General features: G+C 41.6%; 1 protein-coding gene across 2 annotated transcripts in view; it reads left to right on the top strand.

Moving 5' to 3' along the window:
* The window catches only part of LOC125459499 (uncharacterized), a 62,726-nt gene extending 37,093 nt beyond the window's left edge, over positions 1 to 25,633 (top strand). Inside the window, exons 8-14 of one of the 2 annotated variants that reach the window (XM_059652064.1) lie at positions 3,456 to 3,878; positions 9,406 to 9,513; positions 11,348 to 11,455; positions 15,062 to 15,484; positions 18,497 to 18,613; positions 19,156 to 19,263; positions 25,441 to 25,633. In XM_059652064.1, coding sequence (XP_059508047.1) covers positions 3,456 to 3,878; positions 9,406 to 9,513; positions 11,348 to 11,455; positions 15,062 to 15,484; positions 18,497 to 18,613; positions 19,156 to 19,263; positions 25,441 to 25,457 — 1,304 coding nt within the window. In that variant the 3' untranslated portion in view covers positions 25,458 to 25,633. The remainder of the gene's footprint in view (positions 1 to 3,455; positions 3,879 to 9,405; positions 9,514 to 11,347; positions 11,456 to 15,061; positions 15,485 to 18,496; positions 18,614 to 19,155; positions 19,264 to 25,440) is intronic. The other variant, XM_059652065.1, reaches the window with a different exon arrangement.

Here is a 25,633-nt window from a genome sequence, read left to right on the forward strand (position 1 = left end):
AGTAACAAGTGGAGCAAGTGGAACAGAAGAGAAAGCCAGGAGTGGATTAAAGGGCAAGATCCAAGGTTACCAATGTCACAGAATAGTTCCAGAATATCCGTTAATAGTAGAATATGGATAAGTTCTTTTGTAAGTTAATTAGACACATTTACGGGGGTGGGAGGTGGCGGTGAGTGACATGGAGATGGAAAGTGGGTGGGTGCGAAGCTGAGGAGACAGAACAGAGAATAGAGTTCATAGTCAAAATAAAAACTGAAATAATTACAGATGCTGGATATCACAAGCAAAAACAGAAATTAATGGAAGAACTCAACAGGTCCAGCAGTGTCTGTCAAGAGAAATCAGAATTCATGTTTCTGATCCAGTGACCCTTCCTTGGAACTAATGGTAGCCAGGAAAGGGTTGTTTTTTTTTATTGCAGAAGATAGAATGGGGAAAGGGTGTAAGGAGCAAACGAAAGGTGGAGTCACATCCCAAAGACAGAGAAGAACAGTTGGAAAGACAAAGGACTGGATAGCGATCAGCCTGGGAGAAAGACTAGCTGCCGATGGGGACTATTAGTGGCGAACGAAGAGTTGTTTATTAAAGCAGACCATGTGATACAATGGCCTGGTGTGTGGAGGTTGGTGTAAGGGCATGGGATAAGGTGCCTGAAATCCTATAATTATTGAACAGGTGTTACACTTCCTGCTGCTGCCGGGGTTTGGGGTGTGTGTTGTCAATGAAGGAGAAGTCGACATGGTGTCTCGAAGGGAATGGTCCTCGATGAACACTTATAGAGGAGGGGAGGGGTACATGCGCGGGGTCGAGGCATCCTACTCGAGGTGGCGGACGTGGCAGCCTATGGGTGTAGATCCTGCTGGGATGGTAGTTGAGGACAAGGGGAAGCCTATCACTGTTGTAGGAGGGAAGAGCGGGAGTGAGAACTGAGATGTGGGAGATGGATCAGATCCTGACAGTGTGGCCTGTTGGTTATGTTGCTGGGGACTCCTTGGCTGACAAAGAAGGTGGACATTTTGAAGTCCTCCTTGTCAAAGTTGGAATCATCAGAACAGGTGCAGTGGAGACAGAAAAACTGGGAAAATGGAATAGTGTCTTTCCAGGAAGCGCGCTGTGAGGATTATAGTCAAGGTAACTGTGGCATTCTGCTCATTTCCACTTGATATTGGTGGCCAATTTATCCGCAGAAATGGAAACGGAGCTGCCGAGTCAGAGATGGACGAGGTAAAAGTGAGAGTGGGTGGAAATTGAAAGAGAAATTGAGCAATCTTTCCATTTACAGAAGAGAAAGGGAGGCAGCACCAATACCCAATGACTTCATGGTTTGAACTTGTTTCATTCAATGTTGAATCCAAAAGGCTGTAAAGTGCTTAAAACGAAAATGAGGTGCTATTCCTTCGGCTTGCGTTGGGCTTCACGTGAACATCACTGCAGACCAAGATCAGAAATGAGCAGAAAGGCAAGAGGCAGATTGAGCAGAGGGAATCCAGAAACATAGCAGACAGTCATTGGGCAAGGAGACATGGCTTTGAAAGTGAATTTTGGTTACTACGTGATTAGATACCAGATGGGAAATGGAAAGCAATGAAGGTGAACAGGATGGAAGAGACAAAGTGTTGTCACGGGAGCCTTGGGAAGTTCTTGAAGTACATCTTGTACATGGTGCAACCTGCTTTCACTCTTGGTTGAGGGAGTTTAAGGTTAAGCTCATGGATAAGGCGACGATTGAGTGGCTGCTTTGTCCTGGATGTTGTCATGGTTCCTGAGTGCTGTTAGAATTACACTCATTCAGGAAATTGGAGACTATCCTATCATACTCCTGACCTCTGCCTTGATAATGGTGAACCAGCTCTGGGGAGTCAGGAGAGGAATTAATCTATTTCAGATAATCCGATTCTCAGCCTGTGACTAAGTCTTGGTTCAGTCCAATTTCTGGCCACAGGTTAGCCTGACAATTTTGACAGTGGAGGATTCAGCTGATGTCATTAGATGTCGAGATAAGAAGGTTACATCGCCCGTTATTGGAGGTGGAAGTTGATATTTGTGAGGTGCCAATCTTGCTGCTATGTACAGGCGTAGTCTGCTTCAGTATCACAGAGTCCTGAATGGAACAGAACATTGAGCAAACATCAACAAACGTTCTCACTTCTGACTTTATTATGGGGCCAGGTCATTGGTGAGGCAACTGAAGGTGGTCACATGTAGGACACTACCTTGACAACAGCCTGCAGTGATGTCCTAAAGCTGAAATGATTCACCTCCAAGAAGCACCTAGTCTCCTTTGTGCTGGGTATGACTCCAACCAGTGGAGGTTTGCTCTCCAATTCACCATGAGTCCATACTTGGTAGGGGTCCTTCATACCAGCCTTGGTTAAATGCTGCCATGTTGTCAACACAGTCTCTCTCACATTACCTCTTGAGTTGACTTGCTTTCTCCATGCTTGATGAAGGTCGTATTGAGGTCAGAAGCTGAATGGCCTTAGCAAAAACAGAATATCAATGAGCTAGTTATTGAGCGGTAGAGTATTGGTCATTACCTCCATCACTTTGCAGATGATAGATGATGCAATTCTGAATGGACACAACAGCAATAATAGTAAGCAATCAAGTTAAATAGCAGTTCAGTGAGTCAAACTCTGCTCACTTACCTGTTCCTCTTCAGCAGGAATCTGTTGTTCACATCTGTGGAAGAGCAATGATTTCTCAATGAGGAATTAATGTTTGGATTGATTTTAATTCTTCGCTCATTTTGACTGTCATCTGGCCTCATTATGATTAATATGCTGGCGAGCATCAGGGTCTCCCATTATAAAACTGTAATAGCACACCTTATGTTCTTACGGTTCACAGCAATGATCAAAGTGGCTGTCAGGACCTTGACATTTCAGAGTATGCAGCTGACCAATGAGAAAAGGGGACATGATATGCCTTCCTGTGACAGTCCTGTTTTGAGGAGAACTGCCAGCATGGAAATATGGCTCTACATTTTGAGGGGCTTCGAGTGGAATCACACCTCAGAAATGTGGAGCTTCTTTCTTATATAAAAGCAAAGGAGCCAGACTTATTGTACTTGCTAATGCTCAGAATATCCTGCCCATTAAAACACGGCACTTGGTGCGTATCTACACAGTGATTTCCATGGGGTTGACATTCAATGAACTTGCAGTTCACTAAACCTTCCAGGACAAAGTGCCTTTGCTTCTAAACTTCCCACAAGTGGGTCGTGTTAAAGTATTCACTCAAAGTGCCCAGAACAGTGGTTGCTCAGCTTACCAGTGGAAGTTCAGTAGATTTAGGCATAACATTAAATTGTACAAACTGAGAATCAAACAATCTTGTTCAAATTATACAATAAATGGTGCGTTCAGTTCATAATTTGTGTCTAAACAAGAAAGCAAAGCAGAGAGCTTGGACAAATGTTTATATCACATTTATGTTTTATTTTTATATCATAGTTCTGCATATAATTAGTGATATCAAGACACCGTTTGAAATCAGAGATGGTGTGGAAAGCCGTCTGAATTGGAAAGTTGCTGTAGTCAGCCCAGGAGTGGTGACTATTGTTACATCGATCAAAAGGAAGCACGAAAAGGATGAAAAGAAATTATTTCACTGGCAATCTGAAGCGCCACAGTCAGGACCAAGGAGAGTAACTTCTCCCCTCAAAAGTCTATCAGGCTCATGTGAGAAAGATGATTCCTTCTGTGCAGAAGAGCCAGAATTACACCGCAGTTCTGACGGGACGTTCTTCATTCCCTGCACAATTACAATGCATCCCAATGTATCCAAGGATGATGGTGCTGTGGTAACGATCAAAGTTGAACAGGATTCCATTGGCAAAGTCCTCACTAAACAAATAGAACTAAAAGTCACAGCAGGTAATTTTGTCCATCCAGAAATAATTGTACACATGATGGTAAAAATGTGCTGCTATATATTCTTGTTGCCAGCATAAGCTTATCTGAAAATGTTATTTCCCATACGTACTGTGATTAGATACAATGAACCGTGCACCAGTTTGAGGTGTGGAACCATAGATGTGGGATTTAGGTCAGAGATCATTTGCTTTTTTACTCAGAACTATGTCATTGAACTGAAAGCACTTTTTGCAGCCGTTTTGCAAGTGCAGGAAGTGATTGGGAAAGCAGGGAGATTGGAGAGCAAGAATAAAACAAGTTCTCCAGTAGTGCAGATCTTTGGAATCCTCTCGAACAAAAATGTAAATAACTGAAAAATCTCAGCAGATGTGACAGCGTCTATGCAGAGAAATCAGAGATAACAATTCAGGTCCTGTGACCCTTCTTCAGAATGGAGCCCTCTAATGAGGGCTGAGATGGGGCAGAATTTGTTAGGTGCATCCATGAGGGTTTCTTGAGAAACAAGATCTAAATAGTCCAACGAGGGAAGGAGCTGCACTAGATCTTGTTTTGGAGATTGATTCTGGCCTGGTGTTCGAAGTTTTAGTGGGAGAACATTTTGGGAACAGTGATCATAATTCCATAATATTTTTCAGATAGTTATGGATAAGGATAAGACTGATTCTTAGCTCATAGTGCGATATTGGAGAAGACCATAAGTCGATATTCCACTTGATGAATTGACATGCTCAGAAACATCAGTAGTCTTCATTGAGGATGAATTATCTTTACTGTATGGAATCCTCTCTCCATTTCTGCTAGGTTCTGAGGGAACGCTCTCTATCTTTACTCCGATACAGTTTTACTACACATTTCTGAAGATTCCTTTTGTTGTCCCATTACTGCCATAGATCCCCCGTTTCATTTCAAGCAATTAGATTTAGTACATCTTTTGCATCGTTTTCTTATAAGACTGTAAGATGTATGAGCACTTGTAGGCAATTCAGACCATCAAGTCTGCTCTGCCGTTTGATCTTGGCTGATGTGTTTCTCAACGTCATTATTTTGCCATTTCTCCGCAACCTTTGATCAATGAAGAATCTATGTGTTTCTGTCTTAAATCCAAAGAATGATTTGGCTTCCACAGGCCTCTGCAGCAATAAACATGCCACAAATTAACCACCCTCAGGTTAAAGAAATTCCTCCTCATCTCATTTCTGAAGGGTTTTTTCCCTTCATTCTGAGGCTGTGCCTTCTGGCTGTCATCTCCCCTACTCTGGAAAGATCTTTTCCATATCCACTCTGTCCACACCTCTCAGAATTCTATAAGCTTCAATCACATTTCCTCTCATTCTTCTAAACCTCATTGAGTACAGACCCCAAGCTGTGAACCACTCTTCATGTGACATGCTTTTCATCCCCAGAATCATTGTTACAAACCACCAGTGGGCCTCCTCCAATGTTAGTACATCCTTGCTTTGATGCATGGACCCAACCTGCTCTGAATATTCCCAAACCAGTCTGACCAGGGCTCTATTTCACCTCAGCAGTACATCCTTGCTGTTGTATTCTAACCCTTTGGAAATGATTTCTAACATTATATTTGCCTTCCAAATCACCAGCTCCACTTGCCGATTTATCTCAAGACAACTGCCTTTGTGCTTCAGATTTCTGAAGCCTTTCTCCATTTAGGCAATAATTTATACCTTTATTCTTACTACCAAAGTGCATAACCTCACACTTTTCCGCATTGTGTTCAATCTGCCACTGCTTCGCCCACTACCCCGGCCTGTCCAAGTCCTTCTGCAGCCTCCTTGCATCCTCCACACTGTCTGCATGCACAGCATGTAACAAACCAGACACGATAAAATTCGGACAAAACAAAGCCAAGGTAATCCTGAAACACGGACACCGAAAGCTGGAGAAATCCATAAATCATCCATGCTTTTGTCACATACAGGGTTGGCTATTCTTGTGCACGTTTATCCAGCATCCAATCTTTCACGCTTTTGCAATGTAAGCTCATTCAAAATCTGAACCTATTGTAACTCTCACCAATATCTGTTTGCCCATTACCCCAGGGCTTACATTTGGCCCCGAGCCTGGTAATTTTAAAATCTTCCTTCAAAAAGATGGTTCTAAATGCTTCCATAGTGTCACTCCTCGCTACAGTATTAACTGTTACCCCACCCTCCACCAATCTTGGAATCTTACAAAAACCTATCAAATTGCTCTGTCACTGATGGTTGCACCTTGAGCTGTCGAAGCCTAAATTTTCTACATGTTCCTCTTTACCTGCAACTCTCATTCTGAACATGTTACTTAGTGGCCTCATTTATCACAACTTAATGTGATGGTCCCCGAAGCAGCAGGTGATGATTGTGTTGGAGAGCGCTGAGCAAGGGAGCTCAGTAGTTTGTTGGGGCATCCTCCACCAGCAGGCCATGCCAGTGAGGGACATCACCTGGAGCAGTTAAATGGAATCTCTCTGGGAAAAATAAGGTGTAAAAACATCAGCAGACAGACAAAGGAATTCCTCAGCCCAGAATTAACCCCCAGGCTTCTTTGATGGAGAATGCTGCCAATAGTTTCTTGTATACCCTCAATTTCTTCTCATGTCTGTAATAGCTTGATACCAATCACATAAAGAACCCTGCTCCTTCATCCTTGGGTCATCTGTACGTTCAAATTTCATATCGGTCTGCCTTACTAACGTCACATGCTACTTGGTCTCAAATGATGATTACCATTTCCCCTTGTACGCAATGTGGTTCATTTTATCTCTTTAAAGTTGTGTGTAAATGTACATTATTGCAATTGATTGACAAAGTTGTATTTTGGCCTGTTGTCTATGTGTTATCTGTAAACATTAGCCAACGGCACAATTCCAATTCTTTTTACTCCATACTGAGGCTGATATTGTTTGCAGCGTAATTTGCTCAGCATTCAAATAGAATCTCTAATCTGTAAAGGTAAAGAACACCATATGGATGCAAATATGCCAGGCACTGATCACCAAAAACAAGATCAGTTGCAAGATGAAAATAACCAGGAAGCTGGAGTTGGAATTGATCAAGAAGTTAACAATTAAAAATAATTTGTTCCATATAATTGGGGGATACAGAAAAGGAGTTCAGTAACATAACTCTTTTATAACCTAAAAGGAAAGACAGTCTGGTGGAGATACATTAGATTCAAACGTATACAGAAAAAGACTCTCAAATCTAGTTGTGCATGGTATTTAAGATGGTCAAGATCTTCAAGGTTCCATGAATATCTGCGAGGATTGCAACCTGAAACGCAATGGTATTTTCACTTTGTATTTCCAATGCTGATTCCAAGGCTCTCCCAACTTTCATTCCCAGCATGCCTCGTGGGGTAAATGCTGCCAATCTAATTCCCCTCCCACTTCCAGCACTGACACTTTCCAGCCTGTCAGCGGATTGGTGACAATTGGGTAAAGTTGTATTTCAGCCGACTGAGCACGTGCTATCCGTGAACATTAGTTCACAGCACCGTTATTGTTCCTTCTTCTCCATACTCAGCTTTATGTTGTTGATTTTGTTATTGGCTTTGCATTAATGTGGAAATTTTTAGAAATCTTCTCAGGTGAAGAAAGCCAGACGGAGCAGGCAAAGCAAATCATTGGTCATCTCAACCAAGACCACTTGCAAAATGAAAACAAGCAGGTAGCTGAAGTTGGAATGAGTCAAAAAGGTAACAATTTCAGGAAAGTTAAAATATTTTGTAGAATACAATTCAGAGATGCAGAAAAGGTGCACAATAACATGATTCGATTGAAAACTCAAAGGGAAGGACAATCTGCGAGGAGCACTTTAAATTCAAATTGTTTCGAATCATATTGAAAAAGTCTCAAGTGGAGCAAGTGGAACGGAAGAGAAAGCCAGCAGAGGAAGATAGCGCAAGATGCAAGGTCACAAATGTCACAGAATAGATCCAGCGTCGACATTAAGAGTTGAACATGGAATAGTTCTGCTGGAAGTAAATCAGACACATTTACGGGTGTGGGAGGTGGCGGTGAGTGACGTGAAGATGGGAAATTGCTGGGTGCAAAGCTGAGGAGACAGAACAGAGAATAGAGTTCATGGTCAGAATAAAACTGCAAGAATTCCGGATGCTGGAAATCACAAGCAAAAACAGAAATTAATGGAAGAACACAAAAGGTCAAGCAGCATTTGTCAAGAGAAATCAGCATTCATGTTTCGGGTCCAATGAGCCGTTCTCGGGACAAATGGTAACAAGGAAAGATTTGTTTTTTATGCAGAATCTCGGATGCGGAAAGGGTGTAAGGAGCAAACGGAAGGTAGAGACAGAGCCCAGAAACAGAGAAGATAGTTGGAAAGACAAAGTGATAATAGGAACTGCAGATGCTGGAGAATCCAAGAGAACAAAGTGTGGAGCTGGAGCTGTGCCTCTCTGATGAAGGGTCTAGGCCTGAAACATCAGCTTTTGTGCTCCTGAGATGCTGCTTGGCCTGCTGTGTTCATCCAGCTCCACACTTTGTTATCTTGGAAAGAGAAAGGACTGGATAACAATCAGACTGGGAGGAAGACTAGCTGCTGACGGGGACCATTACTGACTAACCAAGAGTTGTATATTAAAGCAGACCGTGTGATAAAATAGCCTGGTGTGTGGAGGTTGGTGTAAGGGCCTGGGATAAGGAGCCTCAAGCCCTAAAATTATTGAGCTTGACATTGAGTTGAAAAAGTTGCAGTGTTCCCATGTAGTAAACGTAGTACTCTTCTTCCAACTTGCACTGAGCTCCACTGGAGTACCACAGCAGGCCTGAGATAAGGACAATGGCCAGGAGCAGGGCGTTGTGAGCAAGTGGCAAGCAACTGGAACCACAGGGTGTCGTTTTTTTTTGCAGACAGAATGTAGATAGTCTGCAAAGTAGTGTTACGCAGTAGAGAGGTTAAATGAAACAAAATCCCTGATATTCACTTTACAAGTAATAAGTAACAGTTTATTTATTTAATTCTGACAGTGAACAAGTTAACAGAATTATGACGAAGACAAACAATTCCCCCTTAACTGCGAGCTAATCCCAAACTGAACTAAATTCTACTGGTGTGCTGTTCAAATAAACACAAATCCCACGTATATAAACCTAAGTCATAAGAAAATAAATTAAATCTTTGTCTCTCAAAGTTTACATGCCTCTCTTCTGCTGATCTATCTGTCAGGAATGTTTTCTCTGTGAGGTTGCCTGTGAGGACTTATAGCTAGAAGTGCTGTGGTACCTTTTATGGGCAGATAGTGCATTCTTTTGAGAGCTTAGCAATTTCTTGTGACAGCTAGATGCAAATTTCTCAGATGGTGGTTTGCTCTCACACTGATTTTCAAAAACTCTCTCTTTATACACCTTGGATGACGTATCAATTTTCTTACAATAGCATTGGTCCAATAGCACTGTGAACATGACCAACAGCACTATTGTTGTTCTTCCTCCTCCATAGCAAGGTTGATATTGTTTACAGTGTTATTTGCTTTGCATTAATGTAGAAATTCTGAAATGTCTACACAGGTGAAGAAAGCCAGACAGATCAGGGAGAGCAAGTCAATGATCATCTCAACCAAGAACACTTGCAAAATGAAAATCAGCAGGAAGCTGAAGTTGGAAATAGTCAAAAAGGTAATAATCTCAGGAAAGTTAAAATATATTGTGTAATATAATTCAGAGATGCAGAAAAGGAGCACAATAACAGGATTTGATTTATAACTCAGAGGGAAGGACAATCTGCTGGGAGCACTTTAAATTCAAATTATTTCTAATCATATCGAAAAAGTAACAAGTGGAGCAAGTGGAACAGAAGAGAAAGCCAGCAGAGGAATATAGGGCAAGATCCAAGGTCACAAATGTCACAGAATAGATCCAGCATCGACATTAATAGGTGAACATGGATAAGATCTGCTGGAAGTAAATCAGACACATTTACGGGGGTGGGAGGTGGTGGTGAGTGACGTGAAGATGGGAAATTGCTGGGTGCGAAGCTGAGGAGACAGAACAGAGAATAGAGCTCATGGTCAGAATAAAAACTGAAATAATTACAGATGCTGGAAATCACAAGCAAAAACAGAAATTAATGGAAGAACAGAAAAGGTCAAGCAGCATTTGTCAAGAGAAATCAGCATTCATGTTTCGGGTCCAATGAGCCGTTCTCGGGACAAATGGTAACAAGGAAAGATTTGTTTTTTATGCAGAATCTCAGATGCGGAAAGGGTGTAAGGAGCAAACGGAAGGTAGAGACAGAGCCCAGAAACAGAGAAGATAGTTGGAAAGACAAAGTGATAATAGGAACTGCAGATGCTGGAGAATCCAAGAGAACAAAGTGTGGAGCTGGAGCTGTGCCTCTCTGATGAAGGGTCTAGGCCTGAAACGTCAGCTTTTGTGCTCCTGAGATGCTGCTTGGCCTGCTGTGTTCATCCAGCTCCACACTTTGTTATCTTGGAAAGAGAAAGGACTGGATAACAATCAGACTGGGAGGAAGACTAGCTGCTGACGGGGACCATTACTGACTAACCAAGAGTTGTATATTAAAGCAGACCGTGTGATAAAATAGCCTGGTGTGTGGAGGTTGGTGTAAGGGCCTGGGATAAGGAGCCTCAAGCCCTAAAATTATTGAGCTTGACATTGAGTTGAAAAAGTTGCAGTGTTCCCATGTAGTAAACGTAGTACTCTTCTTCCAACTTGCACTGAGCTCCACTGGAGTACCACAGCAGGCCTGAGATAAGGACAATGGCCAGGAGCAGGGCGTTGTGAGGAAGTGGCAAGCAACTGGAACCACAGGGTGTCGTTTTTTTTTTTGCAGACAGAATGTAGATAGTCTGCAAAGTAGTGTTACGCAGTAGAGAGGTTAAATGAAAGAAAATCCCTGATATTCACTTTACAAGTAATAAGTAACAGTTTATTTATTTAATTCTGACAGTGAACAAGTTAACAGAATTATGAAGAAGCCAAACAATTCCCCCTTAACTGCGAGCTAATCCCAAACTGAACTAAATTCTACTGGTGTGCTGTTCAAATAAACACAAATCCCACTTATATAAACCTAAGTCATAAGAAAATAAATTAAATCTTTGTCTTTCAAAGTTTACATGCCTCTCTTCTGCTGATCTATCTGTCAGAAATGTTTTCTCTGTGAGGTTGCCTGTGAGGACTTATAGCTAGAAGTGCTGTGGTACCTTTTATGGGCAGATAGTGCATTCTTTTGAGAGCTTAGCAATTTCTTGTGACAGCTAGATGCAAATTTCTCAGATGGTGGTTTGCTCTCACACTGATTTTCAAAAACTCTCTCTTTATACACCTTGGATGACGTATCAATTTTCTTACAATAGCATTGGTCCAATAGCACTGTGAACATGACCAACAGCACTATTGTTGTTCTTCCTCCTCCATAGCAAGGTTGATATTGTTTACAGTGTTATTTGCTTTGCATTAATGTAGAAATTCTGAAATGTCTACACAGGTGAAGAAAGCCAGACAGATCAGGGAGAGCAAGTCACTGATCACCTCAACCAAGAACACTTGCAAAATGAAAATCAGCAGGAAGCTGAAGTTGGAAATAGTCAAAAAGGTAATAATGTCAGGAAAGTTTTAGTATTTTGTGTAATATAATTCAGAGATGCAGAAAAGGTGCACAATAACATGATTCAATTTATAACGTAGAGTAAAGGACAGTCTGAGTGAAGCACTTGAAGTTCAAATTGATTCAAATTATATTGAAAAGTAACAAGTGGAGCAAGTGGAACAGAAGAGAAAGCCAGGAGAGGATTAAAGGGCAAGATCCAAGGTTACCAATGTCACAGAATAGTTCCAGAATATCCGTTAATAGTAGAATATGGATAAGTTCTGTTGGAAGTTAATTAGACACATTTACTGGGGTGGGAGGTGGCGGTGAGTGACATGGAGATGGAAAGTGGGTGGGTGCGAAGCTGAGGAGACAGAACAGAGAATAGAGTTCATAGTCAAAATAAAAACTGAAATAATTACAGATGCTGGATATCACAAGCAAAAACAGAAATTAATGGAAGAACTCAACAGGTCCAGCAGTGTCTGTCAAGAGAAATCAGAATTCATGTTTCTGATCCAGTGACCCTTCCTTGGGACTAATGGTAGCCAGGAAAGGGTTGTTTTTTTTTATTGCAGAAGATAGAATGGGGAAAGGGTGTAAGGAGCAAACGAAAGGTGGAGTCACATCCCAAAGACAGAGAAGAACAGTTGGAAAGACAAAGGACTGGATAGCGATCAGCCTGGGAGAAAGACTAGCTGCTGATGGGGACTATTAGTGGCGAACAAAGAGTTGTTTATTAAAGCAGACCATGTGATACAATGGCCTGGTGTGTGGAGGTTGGTGTAAGGGCATGGGATAAGGTGCCTGAAATCCTATAATTATTGAACAGGTGTTACACTTCCTGCTGCTGCCGGGGTTTGGGGTGTGTGCTGTCAATGAAGGAGAAGTCGACATGGTGTCTCGAAGGGAATGGTCCTCGATGAACACTTATAGAGGAGGGGAGGGGTACATGCGCGGGGTCGAGGCATCCTACTCGAGGTGGCGGACGTGGCAGCCTATGGGTGTAGATCCTGCTGGGATGGTAGTTGAGGACAAGGGGAAGCCTATCACTGTTGTAGGAGGGAAGAGAGGGAGTGAGAACTGAGATGTGGGAGATGGGTCAGATCCTGACAGTGTGGCCTGTCGGTTATGTTGCTGGGGACTCCTTGGCTGACAAAGAAGGTGGACATTTTGAAGTCCTCCTTGTCAAAGTTGGAATCATCAGAACAGGTGCAGTGGAGACAGAAAAACTGGGAAAATGGAATAGTGTCTTTCCAGGAAGCGCGCTGTGAGGATTATAGTCAAGGTAACTGTGGCATTCTGCTCATTTCCACTTGATATTGGTGGCCAATTTATCCGCAGAAATGGAAACGGAGCTGCCGAGTCAGAGATGGACGAGGTAAAAGTGAGAGTGGGTGGAAATTGAAAGAGAAATTGAGCAATCTTTCCATTTACAGGAGAGAAAGGGAGGCAGCACCAATACCCAATGACTTCATGGTTTGAACTTGTTTCATTCAATGTTGAATCCAAAAGGCTGTAAAGTGCTTAAAACGAAAATGAGGTGCTATTCCTTCGGCTTGCGTTGGGCTTCACGTGAACATCACTGCAGACCAAGATCAGAAATGAGCAGAAAGGCAAGAGGCAGATTGAGCAGAGGGAATCCAGAAACATAGCAGACAGTCATTGGGCAAGGAGACATGGCTTTGAAAGTGAATTTTGGTTACTACGTGATTAGATACCAGATGGGAAATGGAAAGCAATGAAGGTGAACAGGATGGAAGAGACAAAGTGTTGTCACGGGAGCCTTGGGAAGTTCTTGAAGTACATCTTGTACATGGTGCAACCTGCTTTCACTCTTGGTTGAGGGAGTTTAAGGTTAAGCTCATGGATAAGGCGACGATTGAGTGGCTGCTTTGTCCTGGATGTTGTCATGGTTCCTGAGTGCTGTTAGAATTACACTCATTCAGGAAATTGGAGACTATCCTATCATACTCCTGACCTCTGCCTTGATAATGGTGAACCAGCTCTGGGGAGTCAGGAGAGGAATTAATCTATTTCAGATAATCCGATTCTCAGCCTGTGACTAAGTCTTGGTTCAGTCCAATTTCTGGCCACAGGTTAGCCTGACAATTTTGACAGTGGAGGATTCAGCTGATGTCATTAGATGTCGAGATAAGAAGGTTACATCGCCCGTTATTGGAGGTGGAAGTTGATATTTGTGAGGTGCCAATCTTGCTGCTACGTACAGGCGTAGTCTGCTTCAGTATCACAGAGTCCTGAATGGAACAGAACATTGAGCAAACATCAACAAACGTTCTCACTTCTGACTTTATTATGGGGCCAGGTCATTGGTGAGGCAACTGAAGGTGGTCACATGTAGGACACTACCTTGACAACAGCCTGCAGTGATGTCCTAAAGCTGAAATGATTCACCTCCAAGAAGCACCTAGTCTCCTTTGTGCTGGGTATGACTCCAACCAGTGGAGGTTTGCTCTCCAATTCACGATGAGTCCATACTTGGTAGGGGTCCTTCATACCGGCCTTGGTTAAATGCTGCCATGTTGTCAACACAGTCTCTCTCACATTACCTCTTGAGTTCACTTCCTTTCTCCATGCTTGATGAAGGTCGTATTGAGGTCAGAAGCTGAATGGCCTTAGCAAAAACAGAATATCAATGAGCTAGTTATTGAGCGGTAGAGTATTGGTCATTACCTCCATCACTTTGCAGATGATAGATGATGCAATTCTGAATGGACACAACAGCAATAATAGTAAGCAATCAAGTTAAATAGCAGTTCAGTGAGTCAAACTCTGCTCACTTACCTGTTCCTCTTCAGCAGGAATCCGTTGTTCACATCTGTGGAAGAGCAATGATTTCTCAATGAGGAATTAATGTTTGGATTGATTTTAATTCTTCGCTCATTTTGACTGTCATCTGGCCTCATTATGATTAATATGCTGGCGAGCATCAGGGTCTCCCATTATAAAACTGTAATAGCACACCTTATGTTCTTACGGTTCACAGCAATGATCAAAGTGGCTGTCAGGACCTTGACATTTCAGAGTATGCAGCTGACCAATGAGAAAAGGGGACATGATATGCCTTCCTGTGACAGTCCTGTTTTGAGGAGAACTGCCAGCATGGAAATATGGCTCTACATTTTGAGGGGCTTCGAGTGGAATCACACCTCAGAAATGTGGAGCTTCTTTCTTATATAAAAGCAAAGGAGCCAGACCTATTGTACTTGCTAATGCTCAGAATATCCTGCCCATTAAAACACGGCACTTGGTGCGTATCTACACAGTGATTTCCATGGGGTTGACATTCAATGAACTTGCAGTTCACTAAACCTTCCAGGACAAAGTGCCTTTGCTTCTAAACTTCCCACAAGTGGGTCGTGTTAAAGTATTCACTCAAAGTGCCCAGAACAGTGGTTGCTCAGCTTACCAGTGGAAGTTCAGTAGATTTAGGCATAACATTAAATTGTACAAACTGAGAATCAAACAATCTTGTTCAAATTATACAATAAATGGTGCGTTCAGTTCATAATTTGTGTCTAAACAAGAAAGCAAAGCAGAGAGCTTGGACAAATGTTTATATCACATTTATGTTTTATTTTTATATCATAGTTCTGCATATAATTAGTGATATCAAGACACCGTTTGAAATCAGAGATGGTGTGGAAAGCCGTCTGAATTGGAAAGTTGCTGTAGTCAGCCCAGGAGTGGTGACTATTGTTACATCGATCAAAAGGAAGCACGAAAAGGATGAAAAGAAATTATTTCACTGGCAATCTGAAGCGCCACAGTCAGGACCAAGGAGAGTAACTTCTCCCCTCAAAAGTCTATCAGGCTCATGTGAGAAAGATGATTCCTTCTGTGCAGAAGAGCCAGAATTACACCGCAGTTCTGACGGGACGTTCTTCATTCCCTGCACAATTACAATGCATCCCAATGTATCCAAGGATGATGGTGCTGTGGTAACGATCAAAGTTGAACAGGATTCCATTGGCAAAGTCCTCACTAAACAAATACAAGTAAAAGTCACAGCAGGTAATTTTGTACATTCCAGAAATAATTGTACACATGATGGTAAAAATGTGCTGCTATATATTCTTGTTGCCAGCATAAGCTTATCTGAAAATGTTATTTCCCGTACGTACTGTGATTAGATACAATGAACCGTGCACCAGTTTGAGGTGTGGAACCATAGATGTGGGATTTAGGTCAGAGATCATTTGCTTTTTTACTCAGAACTATGTCATTGAACTGAAAGCACTTTTTGCAGCCGTTTTGCAAGTGCAGGAAGTGATTGGGAAAGCAGGGAGATTGGAGAACAAGAATAAAACAAGTTCTCCAGTAGTGCAGATCTTTGGAATCCTCTCGAACAAAAATGTAAATAACTGAAAAATCTCAGCAGATGTGACAGCGTCTATGCAGAGAAATCAGAGATAACAATTCAGGTCCTGTGACCCTTCTTCAGAATGGAGCCCTCTAATGAGGGCTGAGATGGGGCAGAATTTGTTAGGTGCATCCATGAGGGTTTCTTGAGAAACAAGATCTAAATAGTCCAACGAGGGAAGGAGCTGCACTAGATCTTGTTTTGGAGATTGATTCTGGCCTGGTGTTCGAAGTTTTAGTGGGAGAACATTTTGGGAACAGTGATCATAATTCCATAATATTTTTCAGATAGTTATGGATAAGGATAAGACTGATTCTTAGCTCATAGTGCGATATTGGAGAAGACCATAAGTCGATATTCCACTTGATGAATTGACATGCTCAGAAACATCAGTAGTCTTCATTGAGGATGAATTATCTTTACTGTATGGAATCCTCTCTCCATTTCTGCTAGGTTCTGAGGGAACGCTCTCTATCTTTACTCCGATACAGTTTTACTACACATTTCTGAAGATTCCTTTTGTTGTCCCATTACTGCCATAGATCCCCCGTTTCATTTCAAGCAATTAGATTTAGTACATCTTTTGCATCGTTTTCTTATAAGACTGTAAGATGTATGAGCACTTGTAGGCAATTCAGACCATCAAGTCTGCTCTGCCGTTTGATCTTGGCTGATGTGTTTCTCAACGTCATTATTTTGCCATTTCTCCGCAACCTTTGATCAATGAAGAATCTATGTGTTTCTGTCTTAAATCCAAAGAATGATTTGGCTTCCACAGGCCTCTGCAGCAATAAACATGCCACAAATTAACCACCCTCAGGTTAAAGAAATTCCTCCTCATCTCATTTCTGAAGGGTTTTTTCCCTTCATTCTGAGGCTGTGCCTTCTGGCTGTCATCTCCCCTACTCTGGAAAGATCTTTTCCATATCCACTCTGTCCACACCTCTCAGAATTCTATAAGCTTCAATCACATTTCCTCTCATTCTTCTAAACTCTGGAAAGATCTTTTCCATATCCACTCTGTCCACACCTCTCAGAATTCTATAAGCTTCAATCACATTTCCTCTCATTCTTCTAAACCTCATTGAGTACAGACCCCAAGCTGTGAACCACTCTTCATATGACATGCTTTTCATCTGCAGAATCATTGTTACAAACCACCAGTGGGCCTCCTCCAATGTTAGTACATCCTTGCTTTGATGCATGGACCCAACCTGCTCTGAATATTCCAAAATCAGTCTGACCAGGGCTCTATTTCACCTCAGCAGTACATCCTTGCTGTTGTATTCTAACCCTTTGGAAATGATTTCTAACATTATATTTGCCTTCCAAATCACTAGCTCCACTTGCCAATTTATCTCAAGATAATTGCCTTTGTGCTTCAGATTTCTGAAGCCTTTCTCCATTTAGGCAATAATTTATACCTTTATTCTTACTACCAAAGTGCATAACCTCACACTTTTCCGCATTGTGTTCAATCTGCCACTGCTTCGCCCACTACCCCGGCCTGTCCAAGTCCTTCTGCAGCCTCCTTGCATCCTCCACACTGTCTGCATGCACAGCATGTAACCAACCTGACACGATAAAATTCAGACAAAACAAAGCCAAGGTAATCCTGAAACACAGACACCGAAAGCTGGAGAAATCCATAAATCATCCATTCTTTTGTCACATACAGGGTTGGCTATTCTTGTGCACGTTTATCCAGCATCCAATCTTTCACGCTTTTGCAATGTAAGCTCATTCAAAATCTGAACCTATTGTCACTCTCACCAATATCTGTTTGCCCATTACCCCACGGCTTACATTTGGCCCCATGCATGTCAATTTTAAAACCTGTTTCTAAATCCTTCCATAGTGTCACTCCCCCCTGTTCATTTCACATCCCTACCCTCCTCCATTCTTGGAATCTTACAAAAACCTATCAAGTTGCTCTGTCACTGATGGTTGTATATTCAGCTGTCGAAGACTAAAAGTTTCAACATGTTCCTCTTTAACTCCAACCCTCATTCTGAACTGTTATTGAACTGTCTCATTTCCCACATCTGTATGTAATGGGCCACATAGCAGCAGGTGATGATGGTGCTGGAGCACTGAGCCAGGGAGCTAAGTAGTTTGCTGGGACATCCTCCACCAGCAGGTCATGACAGTGAGGGACCGCACCTGGAGCAGTTAAATGGAATCTGTCTGGGAAAAGTAAGGTGTAAAAAGATCAGCAGACAGACAAATGAATTCCTTCCTCCAGAATTTTCCCACAGGTTTCCTTTGATGTAAAATGCTACAAATAGTTCCTTGTATACCCTTAAGTTCTTTTCATATTTGTAAAGCATGATACCAATGACATAAGGAACCACATTTCTTCATCCTTGGGTTATCTGTATGTTCAAATTTCATACCACTTACAATAGTTTGCTGTACTAATGTCATGTGCTGCTTGGTCTCAAATGATGATTACCATTTCCCCTTGTACATTAACTTGGCTCATTTCATCACTTTAAAGTTGTGTATAAATGTACATTATTGCAATTGATTGACAAATTTGTGTTTTTGCCTGCTGTGTCTGTGTTATCTACAAACATTAGCCGATGTCACTATTGCTCATCCTTTTTCTCCATCCTGAGGTTGATATTGTTTACAGTGTTATTTGCTTTACATTGATGTAGAATCTCAAGAAATCTGTAAAGACCAAGAAAGCCATATGCCTGAGACCATGCAAGGCACTGATCACCACAACCAAGACGATTGTAACCAGGAAGCTGAAACTGGCATTAATCAAGAAGGTAATAAACTCAGGACAATTAAATATGTTTTGTGTAATATACTTGAGAGATACAGGAAAGGAGTACAGTAACATGACTCTTTTATAACCTAAAAGGAAGGACAGTCTAGTGGAGATACGTTACGTTCCAATTAATTTAAATTTATTTCGAAAATGTCTCTCAAATCTCGTTATGCATGGTATTTAAGATCTTCAAGATCTTCATCATTCCAAGACTGTCTGCGAGGAATGTAACCTGAAATCCCATGTAATTTTCCCTTTGATTTCCAATGCTCATTTCAAAACTCTCCCAACTTTCATTCCCAGCATACCTAGTGGGGTTTATGGCACCAATGTAATTCCCCACCCACTTCTGGCATTGAAATCTTCCAGCCTGACAGCAGATTGGCTCCAACTGGGTAAAAGTTGTATTTTGGCCGACTGAATATGTGCTGTCTGTGAACATTAACCAATGTTGCTGTTCCTTCTTCTCCATACTGAGGTTTATGTTGTTGCAGTGTTATTTACTTTGCATTAATGTTGAAATGTGGCAAATCTGCGCAGATGATGAAAACCAGCCAGAGGAGACAATGGAAGTTCCTGATCTCCTCAGTCAAGAATGGTTGCAAGGTGAAAATAAGCAGGAAGCTGAAGCTGGAATTAATCAAGCAGGTAAAAATCTCAGGACAATTTAAATGTTTTGTACAATATAATTCAGTGATGCAGGAAAGGAGAAGAGTAACATGACTATTTGTAAGGACAGGTTAAATTGTTTTGAAATATATAGTAAAAGTCATTCAAAAATCTGCTTGTGTAAGTATTTGAGGAAAGAAAATTAGTCTTGTTTCTGACATGTAAACTATTCCTTCTCACTCTGACATAAGGAACGGAAGTGTTGGAGAAATATAAGAGGGCTAGCAGCACCTCGGGAGAGAGAAAGATAGCTGTTAGTCAAGTCAGACTCTCCTTCAGAATTGAACCAAGAGGTGGAAAAGTGATGATTTTATATTGTATAAAAGGGAGAGAGGACAAGTAGAACAGAAGGGACAGCCAGGAAAAAAATTAGAGGGCAAATGAGATCAGAGGTCACAAATAACACAGAACAGATTCAGAGTAGAGGTTAATTGCAGAAAATGGCGAATCTCTGCTGCAAGCTGATCAGACGTGGTTATGGGGGTTCATAGTGAGTGACATGGAGATGGAAAGGGGTTGATGTGATGCTGAAGAGACAACATAGAGAACAGAGTTTGTGGTCTGAAGTTGTTTAACTCAATGTTGAATCCAGAATGCTGTAAATTGCTCAAACAAATAATGAAGTGCCTGAAATATCAGCTTTCCTGCTCCTATGATGCTGCTTGGCCTGCTGTGTTCATCCAGCTCTACTCCTTGTTATTTCTGCTATTCCTTTGGCTTGCATTGGGCTTCACTGGAACATCCTAGCAGACTGAGGACTGCAATGTGAGCATACGAGGAAGATGCAGATGGAGTCAAGGTATTCCACAAACCAAGCTGACAGTCCCTGGGGAAGGAGACATGGCTTTCAAAATGAGTTTTGATTACCATGTGATCAGATAACAGCAGGGAAATGGAAAGCAATAAAGGTGAACAGGACGGAATAGACAAGCAGAAATCCTGTCAGTGAAAAGAGGAGCATGTTTGTTCCACCAGATCATCCTCTCCATTTCTACAACCTCCAAATGCATCTTCTTCTTGAGGAGTCAATTCCCAATCCATTGTTTGGAATTTGTACTCTCAAGTAACACATCGCTATCAATGTACGCTTTCAGAAGAGGCATTGAAACAAGGCTCTGACTAGCCTACAGGACAGATTTAAGATTCTTCAACACAGTTTGAAGTGGATTACGGAATATTCCACATCTATTTTTCTGCAGTATCAATTTTTAAAAAGTCAGTAGTTCATTCAAAGCTGTTTATAGACGCTAATTTGTTTACTCATAGCCTGTTCCAGTTCCCTACTGTACATCTCTGACTAAACATCATGAGGAGCTCTTATATGCCAAGTTTTTATTAAGGTCCTCTATAAATTCAAGTTCTTCATGTCTCACCTCTATGTTGTTGCTGGTTAGAGAAAGGAATCACTGTTACTTAGTTTTGTGCTGATACACACTGAACAGCCATAAATAACGCTGAACAAGGCAAAAAGTAGATCCTATAACTTTAATTAAATTTGTATTTTGAGAACAAGTTTAGTCTTGAATGCAAAAATAGCCTAAAATTTGAGATCAGCTGAAACGTACATCCGGGCGAATGAAAATGCTTTTTGCTGAAGCAGCAAGTGAAAATTTTGTTCTCTTTCTTCCCCAACTATGCCTTCACCTCCAGTCCCTGCTCTTAAACTCTTGTGCTGACTGAATCCACTTGAATAATTCTCCAGAATAAACTGCTGAATTTGAAGTGGCAGACTAGTGTGAAAGACCAGTGGCAGCATGAAAGAGATTTGAAGTGGGAGACAAGTGTGAAAGACCAGTGGCAGCATGAAAGAGATCTGAAGTGGGAGACTAGTGTGAAAGACCAGTGGCAGCATGAAAGAGATGGGGAAGTGAAAGAGGAAGGGATGAAGGCCAGCAGGGACAGCAACAATGAGATCAGGCAGTAGAGAATGGATACAGTGAGACAGAGAACCAACAGTGGGAGGAGGAAATAAATGCCTATTGCACCTCCAACAGATTTTCAATGGAAATGTGTTAGGCCTAAAATTCTTCTGGATTCTTTGTTCGCATTATAATGTTCCACATTTTCAAAGTTTTTTTGTGAATTGTTTAGAATGAAAACTGTTCTACGTAAGTCTCATATATCAATGATCTCCATTGATCAATGAGCAATGGAGCAAGTAATTTGCTCCAAACCAGTCCATTTTGTGCATTATTAAATGTTAAGCCTGAACGTCACACTGGTTGTAAGGGAGATATACTTCGCACTAATTGTGATAAGAATCTGACATGGGTTACTGGAAAGATGAAAACTGAAGAAACTTTCATTTCTGGTAAGGCGTGCATGAAAATGAGAAGTGAATGTTAAGAGGAATTCCCTTTCTGCAGCCAATGCGCAGATAGTTATAGTCAGTCATCAACTCAGATTCTCGAGAAGAAAAGAAATCTGAAAGTACTGAATTTTATAGATTGCTGAATCCCTTCACACAGTAGTTGAATTCACATTTAAGCCAGAATGGATCATAGAAATAGATTTACTTTTGATTTGCAGATGGGTTTCAACAACAATCCTGTAATTTCACAATCATTATTGTTTATTTAAAATTTTATTTCATTACTTGAATTTAAATTCACTGTCTGCCATGGTGAGATCTGAAATCTTGTCTCCAGAACATTGATTGCGTCCTCAAGATTACCAGTCCATTAATAGTAGCATTGTGCTTCCATTCCTAGTGTACCTCTGTTCAAATTGGTCACAGTCACAGTCAGAGAGATATCCAGCACGGAAACGGATGCTATGTTCCAACTCATCCACGCCACCCAGATCTCCTGAATAAATCTAGTCCCGTTTGCCCGCATTTGACCCAATCCCTCTAAACACTTCCTATTCATTTACCCATCCAGATTCCTCCTTATATGTTGTTATTGTATCAGTCTGCACCACTTCCTGTGGCAGCTCATTCCATCCATGCATCACCCTCTGCATGAAAACACTGCCCCTTAGGTCCCTTTTATATCTTTCTCCTCTCACCTTAAACCTTTGCCTTCTAGTTTTGGATTCCCCCATCCTGGGGAAAAGACCTCTATTTATCCTATCCATGCCCTTCATGATTTTATAAATCTGTATAACGTCACCTCTCAGCCTCTGATGTTCTAGAGAGAATAGCCCCAGCCTATTCAGCCCCACCCTGTAACTCAAACCCTCCAACCCTGACAACATCCTTGTGTACCTTTTCTGAACCCTTTCAAATTTTACAACATCCTTCCTATTGCAGGAGGACCAGAATTGCACACAATATTCCAAAAGTGGCCTAACCAACGTCTTGTACAGTCACAACATGACCTCTCAACTCCTACACTCAATGCATAGACCAATAAAGGCAAGCATACCAAATGCCTTCTTCACTATCCTGTCTACTTGGGACTCTTAATTTCAAGGAACTATGAACCTGCACTCCAAGGTCTCTTTCCTAACTATCTCCCTGGGACACACACAAACAGTCCCCTTCCAATTCAGGTGCAATCCTTCCTTCCTTATACAGATCATTTCTTCCCCAGAAAAGATTCCAATGATCCAAAAATGTGAATCCTTCTCCCTTGCACCAGCTCCTCAGCCACACTTTCATCTCCTCTATCCTCCTGTTCCTACCCTCACTAGCTCATGGCACCAGGAGTAATTCAGATAGTTGAATTCCTGCCTAACTTCCTAGATTCTCTCCTCATAATTTTGTCCTTTTCTTTTGCAATGTTGTTCGTTCCAATGTGTACAGCGATCTCCCGCTGGTCCTTCTCCCCTTTGAGAATATTCTGCATCCTCTCTTAGATACCCTTGATCCTGGCACCAAGGAGGCAACATACTATTCTGATGTCTCATTGTCGGTTGCAGAATTGTTTGTCAGTTCCTCTGACTAGACAGTCCCCTATCACAATTGATCGCTCAGAACCAAACGTATCCTTTGTTACATTAGAGCCAGTCTTGGTACCAGAAACCTGGCTGTCAGTGTAACATTCTCCTGAGAGTCCATCATCCCCTACATTTTCCAAAACAGCATATTTGTTTGAGAAGAGAATAGCTTCGGGAGACTCCTACATGACCTGCCTCCCCCTCCTACCTTTCCTGCAGGTAACCGATCTACCTGAGTGTATTTTTGGTTTATCTCCCCTCGTGCAACAGTCATCCATCACACCTCCTAACTGCTGTAAATTCCTTATTTCTTCTAACTACCACTCCAACCAATCCATGCGATCCGATAGGATTCACAACCAAACACATTTCCTGCAGACATAATCATAAGTAGCATAGAAACTTTTCCTAATCTGCCACACCTGACAGGAAGAGCACATCAATCTACTAAATAACAGAGGTAACAAGGTGTAGAGCTGGATGAACACAGCAGGCCAAACAGCATCAGAAGAGCAGGAAGGTTGACATTCTGGGCCTAGACTCCTCTTCTGGGTCTTTCTGAAGAAGGGTCTAGGCCTGAAACATCAGCCTTCCTGCTCCTCCAATGCTGCTTGGCCTGCTGTGTTCACCCAACTCTACAACTTGTTATCTCAGAATCTCCAGCACCTGCAGTTCTTACTACCTCTCACTCTACTAAATGCTATTTTTGCACCTTAACAATCTGCAGACCCATAAAATAGCAGTCTTACTGCTCTAAAAAACACTGCTCCAGGCTAACTTAGTATCTGTGTTTTTGTGCTTTCAAAGGTTAAATAAGAGACAGATCTCAATAAAAATAAACAATTTTTTAAAAATCCCGATTTACTCACTGTTGTAGATTTACAAAACAAAAGTGAGATCACACTTTAAAACTAGCCACTTTGCTGCTCCTCTGTTGTGAGCCCCCCCCCCACACACATTTCTCCAAGGTCAGCTGTGAATTTCGCTGTTTGTTTATTTTTCTTGGACGAACTTCAATGTCAAGAGTTACTTAAAATCAAACAGCAGAGGCAGTCAGCTGTACAGATTCACTGCTGGTTCAGGCAGTAGAGCAGGTTTATTTTTCCGTTTGATTCACTTCCCATGCTGTCACTGCCTTTGTCTCTCTTCCATCTTTATTAAATTGCCGTTGTTTTGATCTTTCTTTTCCCCAAAATTCTAAAACAATGCAACAGCTTATAAAACAGTAATTACGTAAATTGCATATATTTATTTCACAAAAAATTCTTGCCCCTTGTAGAGACCTCAGGCTGAATCCCAATGCTTTCTCCAGTAGAGAATTCCACAGCTTTCCCTTGACATTCAATGGCACGCCCATTGCTGAATCACCTAACTGTGGTGCTGCCATCATCCAGAAACTTGGGTTGTTTGAGCAGTTCAGAGGCTTAATATTTGTCATCAGGTAACTCACATCGTAACTCCCCAAACCCCTTCCATTACCTACAAGATGGAAGACTCTGCAGGCCTGAACCAGTGCAGTCCCAACTACATTGATAATTTGACAGCACCAAGAACAAAGCAACTGCTTGGTTTTCAACTTAGCTTAGCCACCATCTTCAACATTTATATCCACCTTTGGCGTGCAGTGGTAGCACTATGTACTAACTGTAAAATGTGCTACAGTAGTTCAATTACGGTTCTTTCAGCAGCTTCTTCCAAACCCATACCCTCTGTTACTTCAAAGCATAAGAACAGCGGACCTGTGGAACAAGTTCCCCTTTAAGTTATACGCCATGCTGACTTGGAACCACAACTACGGTTCCTGAACTGGGTGAACATCCTGGAGCTCCCTGTGTAACAGCACTCTTGCTGTGTCTATACCAAACTGACTTCAGCAGTTTCAAGAAGTTAGCTCACCATTATCTTGTTAAGACATGTAAAAATGTGCAATAAATACTGGCCATGCCTGTGGCAGCCACATCCCATGCGCAAACAAACAAAAACAAACTGTGGAATTTCATTCTTTTAAACGGCTCTTACATCTCTATTACTTGCTGACTTATTTTCACGGTCTCCAGTGTAACACATATACTGCCATGAGCGTGGAGTTTGTTAACCTGCATGGAGAGTAATGACAGCATGCCTTCCTGCTCAGACTAACTTGACAAGGATAATTGGCTAGAAACTTACTTATAATTAAATGCCCATTCTATAACTGGAAGGTGTGTTTTTTTTTATGGATGCTAAAATTGAATTATCAGATAACAATAATTGAATTTAGTTTTCTTTCCATAGACAATCCAAGTCAATAGTGAACCATCAAGTGTAAGGACACTTGCTGTGATGTTTCGACCACATTAAGATGTTCTTCTACCATAAGATCATGTTGAACTCATGGGTGTGAAGAGATCTCAAACAACACTAAATGAGTCGTATGAGCCTTCTGCTGTTATTAAAGAAACTGTGAATGGATCATCATTGCCAGATG

Source organism: Stegostoma tigrinum, chromosome 17, assembly GCF_030684315.1.
Source record: "Stegostoma tigrinum isolate sSteTig4 chromosome 17, sSteTig4.hap1, whole genome shotgun sequence".
NCBI classification, from domain to species: domain Eukaryota; kingdom Metazoa; phylum Chordata; class Chondrichthyes; order Orectolobiformes; family Stegostomatidae; genus Stegostoma; species Stegostoma tigrinum.